Source organism: Macrobrachium nipponense, chromosome 23 (assembly GCF_015104395.2).
Source record: "Macrobrachium nipponense isolate FS-2020 chromosome 23, ASM1510439v2, whole genome shotgun sequence".
In the NCBI taxonomy this organism is placed as follows: Eukaryota; Metazoa; Arthropoda; class Malacostraca; order Decapoda; family Palaemonidae; genus Macrobrachium; species Macrobrachium nipponense.
The window spans coordinates 81,406,280-81,416,227 of NC_061090.1; the positions used below are offsets into that span (position 1 = coordinate 81,406,280).

At 37.4% G+C, this 9,948-nt stretch overlaps 1 protein-coding gene across 1 annotated transcript in view; it reads left to right on the forward strand.

Moving 5' to 3' along the window:
• Window positions 1-9,547, forward strand: part of LOC135202118 (uncharacterized) — an 89,573-nt gene extending 80,026 nt beyond the window's left edge. Inside the window, exon 3 of the mRNA XM_064231371.1 lies at window positions 8,558-9,547. Within this exon, the coding sequence (XP_064087441.1) occupies window positions 8,558-8,831 (274 nt within the window). The 3' untranslated portion in view covers window positions 8,832-9,547. The remainder of the gene's footprint in view (window positions 1-8,557) is intronic.
• The last annotated feature ends 401 nt before the right edge of the window (window positions 9,548-9,948 follow it).

A 9,948-nucleotide genomic window follows, 5' to 3' on the forward strand; every position in this document is an offset into this window, starting at 1 on the left:
AATATTAACAAACGGCAATCATTCAGTTTACTTTCCGTCCAAAAACAAACACCAAAAATGGAGACAAAAAGTAAGAAACAAACTAACTAGTCAAGTCGACTATTCTCCCACGAATGAAATTACCATTCTCCAATCAACTATTTCTACATCTTCCCCAATCAACAAAAAGAAAAGTGGTTACACAAAGAACCATTTTGACAGATTAACTCGACAACAAAAAAACTTTTATAAAGCAAAAACAAACCATTGTTTACAATCTACCCTCCCGAGCTAAACTTATTAGGTTTCTGGAGGCAAGAGCAGTACTACGGGCCTAGTAGAGGTTTCATTGGGCAAAGCTGTTCCAGTGCCAGGTATTTCATGTCTCCAACTCACTAACTTTTTCTTCTTGTTCTTCAATTTGAACATATAAATTAGGATCATTAAGTTCAGAATATAATTCTAAAGGTATTAAAAAACTATGTAACATTAATTTCACTTTCACTTTTATCAGGCTTAACAATACGAACAGTACGTACAACACCTTCGTTATCACTGAATGTTTCAACAATTCTAACAAATTGCCAATAAGTTCTGGATTTGGAAGGTAATTTAAAGAGAGCAATTTTCCCTTTTTCCCACTTTCTTGGAGGATGAAAAGAAGATTTATCCTTTTCTTTCAAACTTACTAGATATTCAGAAAGCCACCTTTCCTTAAAGCTTTCATAAAGTCCATCCCTAGTTTCCAAAGTATGAGCAAGGAGAGAAAAATACTCATCCTCCTCACCATACTCTTACTCAAGAACTTGTTCAGAATCACCAAACATTAATGAAGGAATAAATCTGCCAACCAAGAAATGATTAGGAGAAATTATATCGAACTCATTTTCACAAGATCTATAAGTTAAAGGCCTATTATTCAAAATTTTCTGAATGTCAGAGAGGAAAGTGACAAATTCAGAAAATGAAGGAGTAAATCTACCAAGAGTTTTAAAAAAGCAATGCTTAACCGTTTTAATTAATGTTTCCCAAACAGCACCATACCACGCTGCGTACACAGGGATAGTCTTATGAGAAGTTGAAGCGACCCTAAACTTCTCCTCAAACTCAGAAGTAAGTAAGTAACTGTTCAAATATATTACCAGCCTGAACAAAGGACTTGGCATTATCTAAATAAACAGCAACAGGAACACCAATACTATTAGAAAATCTAATGAAAGCTAATATAAATTCCGAGGTTGACAGACTGGACAACTTCCAAATGTATTGCTCTTGTATTGAAAGAAGTGAAAATAAGAATTTACACCTTAAATTTTTCTTCATTTTTCTCCCTCAACCATAAGTGGCTTGTATAATCCACACCAGTATGAGCAAAAGGCACACTCAAATTAACCCTGGACAGACAAAACTGCTTGCCTAGCCTTTACAATCCACAAACCATGCATGCGCAAAAAACAGAGTGGATTGCAAACCCATATGCATAGACTTACAATGGGCATAATAAATCAACAACCAGGTCAAATGATGCTTCTTATCCACAAGAATAGGATTGACAATATCAAATTTTAAAGTAATGTTTTTGTCAATCCGACCTTTAGTTCGCATTATACCATTATCATCCAGAAACAAATTAAACTGCCTAACTAAAGGTGGAACTTCGACTAAAGAATTTCCACTCTTTAGATCAGATAATTCAAGAGGAAAAGCTTCCTCTTGCATTAACCTTAGAAGGTAATTAGAAGCTGCCTCAACAGGGTCAGCTAGAATTTTCCTAAACTTATATACAACAGTAAATACCTTAGAAACTACACTTATAAGTCTAGAAAAACTAGAAAAATTACTAATATTTACAAGAGGTTCCTTTTTAGGGAACATTACAGGAGAAATTAAGTCACCCTTCACATTATCAGGAATACAACCCAAAAGACCCTTAGGCCACTCGTCAGGAGAATTCAACCAAGAAGGCCCTTTGATCCAAAGACTGAAATTTTCAAGAAAATGCTTACAAGTACAAGGTTTAGTAAGTAAATCAGCCTGATTGCTAGATGAAGGAATGTAAGCTAATGAAACTACAAAATCTATCAAATCCTGTCTAACAGATTAGAAATTTCCTTCAACCTATTATTCACAAATGTTTCTCTTAGGAGCCCTATTAGTAAGAATCCAACTAAGAACTACTTGGCTATCTATATAAAGAGTTATGCTTTCAATTTTAGTACAATTTAATAGATTATTTTCAAAGATAGTATCAAAACTTTTCAAAGTTAATTGAGCAGCCAAAAGTTCTAAAGTCGGGAGAGTTTTCTCCTTAATAGGGCTAACCTTAGTCTTAGCAAATATCAGGGAACTATGACCCCCTTGCACAGCATACTTAGCACAACCATAAGCTTCCTTAGAAGCACCTGCAAACAAAAACAGCTTGACAGGAGCATCAGTTTTATAAGTTTGTCTGGAAAAAGAAGCTTGACTAACCTCACTAAGAACTACAAAATTTACTCCATAATTTAGAAATTTCAGCACTAGCTGTTTCATACCAGTTCGAAACTTGCTGGCACAACTTCATTGTCCTTCCACTCTTTGATCTACGTAGAGGTAGTAGCCTGATTCTCATCGGCTGTACACTTTCTCTTTAAGATTCTGGAAACATTACTAAAGTTCTTATAGCACCAATTGTGAGTTTCATGTAAATGCTTAAGAAATGTTTTTGGAATGTTATCACATATTGTTTCAAGTCTTTCTTCATTCTGTTTGTCACTTTTTTGTCTAATCATTTTTTGTTTCATGGATCATATCAAAACTGTGGTCTGTTAAAAGTCTCACATTCTTTTCTGAATTATTACTTTCATAGTGAAATATATATGTTAGTTGCGATACTGTTGATGATGACCTTGGTTTTTCCTTCTTAGTTAATTTCAGCTTCGATGGCTTTTCATCTGAAGGAGTATTAGTGGCCATTATGAGTTATTATACCTAAAAGTAAATAAAACCCTCATTAATTATAACTTAATAAAGATACAAGACATTATTGTATTAAAAATAACAAAGATTCTTGTCATGAATATACAGTGCACAATTATTAAGAATATGTTCAACAATATTCTTGGTTTCATATATTGTGCTCATATGACATATTCTCTGCAATCACCAATGTTAGTATTACCAAGTATTTGATAAATATTGATGATAGGGCTTTACAACGATAAAAAATGAATTCCTTGGCCCCAAAAGAAATCTATGAAAATATAAATCACAACGATTTAAGCGGAACAAATTATTAGTAACATTTTTCCTTTTGCGTCCCAACATGAATTCAAAATGGCCGCTGTTACGGCCAAAATCACCAGCAGCCGAAGTGCAGACAAGCAGATTCAGATTCTAAAATCTAAAGAATAAAATGAAAAGGGGGCTGAAAAATCCCGGGGGAGGGGGGGGGGTGTGTGGTTTCTATGGCAGGACCCACGGTCTATTACGGCGGGTGATTGATGCATACACCAAGCTCTTTGGAAGCTTGATTTCAAGTTAATGGCCGCAATGGGCTTGTTCTACATGAATAGGGTTCATCTGCTGAATAATAATAATAATAATGATGATAATAATAATAACAGTTAGTGATTACTGTCGTTGTGGTGATCAGTTGCTGGATGACGACCTCCAAGCACCTGAACGTCTTCCCCTTCAATTGGGTTGAATACCTGGTTGCCGGACGAAGCTCCTCTGTTGCCAGAGGTTCCATTTACGTCGTTGTCGTTTATTCCTTCATTTCTTTCCATCATTGCTGAGTTTTGCTATTTAACCCATAGCTGGACCCTACCCCATCAGGGATAGGTACTCATTTACAGCTGAGTAGACTGAGGAAATTATGGTAAAGATCCTTTCCCAAGGAATCAACGCCGAGGAGAGCGGTCACCCATCCAACGACTGACCAGCCCCAATGTTGCTTAACTTGACTTAAGTCTATTGACGACCTAACCCACTCCTCCACGGCGCCACACGATGACAAAAGTACTACAGAAGATGGATGCCGGGTACCAACTCAAGAAAAGAGGCAGCAGAATCAACCATCTGATGTTCATGGACGACATCAAGCTGTATGGTAAGAGCATCAAGGAAAATAGATACCCTAATCCAGACTGTAAGGATTGTATCTGGGGGCGGGGACATCAGGATGGAGTTTTGGAATAGAAAAATGCACCTTAGTCAACATACAAAAAAGGCTAAAGTAACGAGAACTGAAGGGATAAAGCTACCAGATGGGAGCAACATCAAACACATAGATGAGACAGGATACAAATACCTGGGAATAATGGAAGGAGGGGATATAAAAACCAAGAGATGAAGGACACGATCAGGAAAGAATATATGCAGAGACTCAAGGCGATACTCAAGTTAAAACTCAATGGCGGAAATATGATAAAAGCCATAAACACATGGGCAGTGCCAGTAATCAGATACAGCGCAAGAATAGTGGAATGGACGAAGGCAGAACTCCGCAGCATAGATCAGAAAACCAGGAAACATATGACAATACACAAAGCACTACACCCAAGAGCAAATACGGACAGACTATACATAACACGAAAGGAAGGAGGGAGAGGACTACTAAGTATAGAGGACTGCGTCAACATCGAGAACAGAGCACTTGGGCAATATCTGAAAACCAGTGAAGACGAGTGGCTAAAAGAGTGCATGGGAAGAGGATAATAAAAGTAGACGAAGACCAGAAATATACAGACAGGAGAAAGACAGACAGAACAGAGGACTGGCACAACAAACCAATGCACGGACAATACATGAGACAGACTAAAGAACTAGCCAGCGATGACAATTGGCAATGGCTACAGAAGGAAGAGCTAAAGAAGGAAACTGAAGGAATGATAACAGCGGCACAAGATCAGGCCCTAAGAACCAGATATGTTCAAAGAACTATAGACGGAAATAACATCTCTCCCATATGTAGGAAGTGCAATACAAAAAATGAAACCATAAACCACATAGCAAGTGAATGCCCGGCACTTGCACAGAGCCAGTACAAAAAGAGGCATGATTCAGTGGCAAAAGCCCTCCACTGGAGCCTGTGCAAGAAACATCAGCTACCTTGCAGTAATAAGTGGTATGAGCACCAACCTGAAGGAGTGATAGAAAAAGGTCAGGCAAAGATCCTCTGGGACTGTGGTATCAGAACGGATAGGGTGATACGTGCAAACAGACCAGATGTGACGTTGATTGACAAAGTCAAGAAGAAAGTATCACTCATTGATGTCGCAATACCATGGGACACCACAGTTGAAGAGAAAGAGAGGGAAAAAATGGATAAGTATCAAGATCTGAAAATAGAAATATGAAGGATATAGGATATGCCAGTGGAAATCGTACCCATAATCATAGGAGCACTAGGCACGACCCCAAGATCCCTGAAAAGGAATCTAGGAAAACTAGAGGCTGAAGTAGCTCCAGGACTCATGCAGAAGAGTGTGATCCTAGAAACGGCACACATAGTAAGAAAAGTGATGGACTCCTAAGGAGGCAGGATGCAACCCGGAACCCCACACTATAAATACCACCCAGTCGAATTGGAGGACTGTGATAGAGCAAAAAAAAAAAAAGTTATATTAATAATATAGTAGTAGTAGTAGGCGCACTTCTCAAATCATATGCACAGTTCCATTGTGAGCCTTTCGGGCAACTGTATAGTTTGGACTAACGCAAAATTCAGAAAAAATTACCAGTTTGGGTTTTACGATTCACGTCTAGAAGCGTAACATCTTATACAGATAAATTCCTAACTGACCAGTCTAAGTTCTGCTGAAAGTGACCCTACAATTTTCAGGGCAATCGAGAGAAATTTCGATGCTCCGTTGAAATCTAACAACGTGAAATAATCCATTTTCATATTTACTAGTTATATGTGAGTTATTTTTCAAGACCATGAATGGTATTAAACTGACCACCTTCCGCCTATTACATACAACTTACAGCAGTAATAAATGATAAAAAAAAAAAAAACTTACAGCCCTTTTCTCTCAACCACCATTAGCAGTTGTGCTTCCGCACATTACAATGCCAACGAGGATAGCATGGATGAGAGTGCAAGTCTTATATGTTAAAATGATTAATATTATCTACCTCAAAACTATTGATTTCACAAATCAAGACCCGTATCTGTGAATAATATACATTGCTAAACTATATATTTAAAATTATTACATTAAGCAAAACCCATCTTGTTTTGTATTGAAGAAATAGTGAACATCTTTATTCTTCACTTTAGCTCCGCAAAACCTGAACTTATAAACTTGCAAATCAATGGATTAACAATCGTAGACAATTCATTGTCATGAGGGAAAGCTCTCCACACGACATATTCATGTCTAGACTTCCGACCATTGGTATACATGACAGCGGTGCACATAAACTCAGCCGTATGTCATTTCTCCTCATGCCTTACCCTACCTTAGTTTTTCCATAACGATTGCCTCTTTCAGCATAAACTGATTTCTTACTCGAAATTTATGCAATAAATACGTTGGATTTGCAATCTAAGCAATAAGAACTTTTATAAATCAGATGTCATCTCAATCATCACCACATGCTGGTCAGCTTGTCATTTTAGTAGTAGTTGAAGGCTTTTGTTCTGTAAACTTCCTTTGACAACCTTTAAGATTTATACAGATGGTTCCAAGTCGAGAGAGGGAGTTGGGCTAGCCGTAATTACAGAAGATTCTTATGAGGCTGCAAAGCTACCTCATTCGGCTTCAGTATATTTAGCAGAACTTTCTGCCATTAATAGAGAATTAGCTATTGTTCATTGCATAGAGAAAAAGAAATTTGTAATATATTCGGATTCTAAAAGCGTTTTGGAAAGTCTTAATATTTGTAATTCATCACATGATTTGATTCTCCAAGCTCATGAGTGGCTTTTTCGAATTTCTTGCAAACACAAATCTATTTCGTTCTGCTTGGTTCCTGCCCACGTAACTAAAAAGCTGATAGAGAAGCATAAGGGTTATGTAGTCAAAGATCATTGGACATCCATGAAGTTCCATACATTGGCATCAAGGCTCCTGTTCGAAGCTATATCCGCCACAAATGGCAGGAGCGATAGTCCTCAAACTTCCTCGCCACAAACAAGAAACTGAAGGCAATCAGACCTAATTTGAATTTTTGGCAGTCTTCATTTCATAGAGATGGGAGGATTGAGGTTGTTTTAACGAGACTCTGTGTTGGTCATTCCCGATCGACACAACTTTATACTTGAAGGATATGCGACACTTTCATAAGCTACGACAGTATCCAGACAAGTTTTTTTTTAATATTGTCGGATGTCGCCGAAAACCTTTGACCTAATTCGCGAGGGCATCATGTCTCGAATATCAAATTTGATACCAATTACAGGAGACCAATATCAACGGAGGAGAGACTTGTAGTAACTCTGAGGTAAGGATTACTGATTTCTAAATTTGTAAGGTTGCACTTTATTTTATTCAATAAAAAAAATCAGATATGTAAATTGTTTGTGAACTGAATACTATATAAAGAAAATTTTTAAACAAAGGTATTTACATACATGTATCCATTAGAATATAATAATAATAATATTAAAAAACTACCTGAATTCTTTATCACAAACAAAAATCTTCACTTTTGATATAGCTCAAAGTTGGGTCAATAGATGGTGTCTGGCTCGGCTGCTGTTGTGCATCTAATTCTTGTAGCAAAAGCTCTTGAAATTTGATTTTTAGAAACAACTTCCTATTTCTGGGCAATGACCGGAAGTCCGGTAACAAACTCCGAAAAAAGAGCAGATCATCATCATCTTCATTCATTTTCTTTGTCAGTAATTCGAGTTTTTTACTCTCAAGTGTGATCAATTCCTGTCGATAATCATCATCTAATTTCCGTTTTGCCGTTCGTTTTCTTTCATTGCTACTACATACAGAGTTTTGAAGCACCTGCTTACTATTTGTAATTTTCTCATTTTCCACATTCCGAGTTCCTTCCTCATCATCATCATCATTTTGTGGCATCATCCGACTTGGTCCTGGACTCAAGTTCTGCTCTAGTTGTGATTCATCGAGGACGTTATCACATTGAGTTGTTCTTCCATTCATTGTGTCACTGGGGTACTTCTCAGAAGAATAATGTGCATCATCTTCACTAACATGTTGTCCAGGTGTTGATACGATGTTAGTGACTCGATCACGGGTTAACAATGTGTCATTTAAAAACGACAACTGACGAAAGTATGGCCAGCTTGAACGTGATATTACGTCACTTGAATCTCCTGAACGAGGCTTTGGAATTTTTTTCAGCTCCTTAACATAGTAATCACGAATTCCTCGCCACTTCGACTTCAGTCCATCTGCGAAAAAAATGATCATAAATTAATATAATAACGATATATATATATACATATATATATATATATATATATATATATATATATAATATATATATATATATATATATATATATATTAAATTCATGCACTTGTATTCAATGCGTGTTTGTATACGCATTATGTATGTGTATATATACATTATATATCCTATATTTAACAGCATGTTTTTTTTCCTTTTAGGTTTCTGGCCACAGGATACTCATTCCGTTCACTAGCCTTTTCATTTCGCATGGGGAAAACTTCTGTATCAAGGATTGTGAAGGAAGTAAGCGAGGCTATATGGGAAACATTTCAAGATACATATCTCCCATATCCGACAGAGGAGATCTGGCTGGAAAATTCTGCAAGATACGCATCTAAATGTGATTTTCCAAATTGTTTGGGTAGCATTGATGGAAAACACATACGGATCAAATGTCCAGTGTCCACCGCAGTCAGGATCAATGTATTATAATTACAAGCAATACTTTTCCATCAACTTACAAGCAGTTGCAGGAGCAGACTGTAAATTTACAGTGATTGATGTTGGTGCCTTGAATATACTACAGGACACAAAACTTCCAAATACAGATGTGTCCCAACCCTATGTATTATTGGGAGATGAGGCCTATCCTTTACTAAAACAATGAGACCATTCCCACGACAGCAACTAGACGAAAAGAAACGCATCTTCAATTACAGGCTATCACGTGCCAGAAGAATGGTGGAATGTGCTTTTGGTATTCTTACGGCAAAGTGGCGGATTTTGCAAAAAAGCATAGAAACAGATATCAATGGTGCAATTATAATAACCAAAACAACATGCATCTTGCATAACATTGTATTAACACATGATGGATTTAAAGGTGTCGATAGTAACCATACAGTAGATGGTGCTGAAGTAGACCTACGCTCCATTTGTAATGCTAGGAGAAATAATCGTTACAGAGTGTGCCAAAAATATAAGGAATAAATTTGCTGATTACTTCTGTACTCCAACAGGAGAAGTTGCCTGGCAGTATGATTGATAGATCTATGTAATGTTCTCGAAACTGTTTGCTGGAATTTCCATATAGTATTCATATTTTCTAATTCATTGTATACCAGTGTACTAGATTTTATGCATATCTAGTTAATTCTATGGAAAAGTAAAATGTTCTTGCTTATAAATGTATCATTATATTCTAGTAAAGGGCAAATTAGCTACTTACTGATATCATTATTTTCCAGTTCTGAACTAATCTCCATCCACAATTTCTGGATCACACTCCGATCTTTATGATCGCGATGTCTGGGATCCCATATTGGCTGTCGCTGGTACACCGCGGTAATTAACTCTTCCTTCATGTTGACTCAGCTCGGAGACGCACGTCTACTGCGAAATGTTTTGTTCCTCACGCGCAGCGTGCGGTCCGGTACGTCACCCACGCGCATGCGCCGTGTGGGGCCACTCGTATTTGAATTATGACAGTTGATCGAAACGCACAAAACGCTTAGCCGTGTTGGTCGCACGCGACGCGACGCGCCGCGACGGATTCGGTGGGCCTTAACTTATGTTGACAGTTGAGCATGTTCTGGTTTGTTGCCCAGTG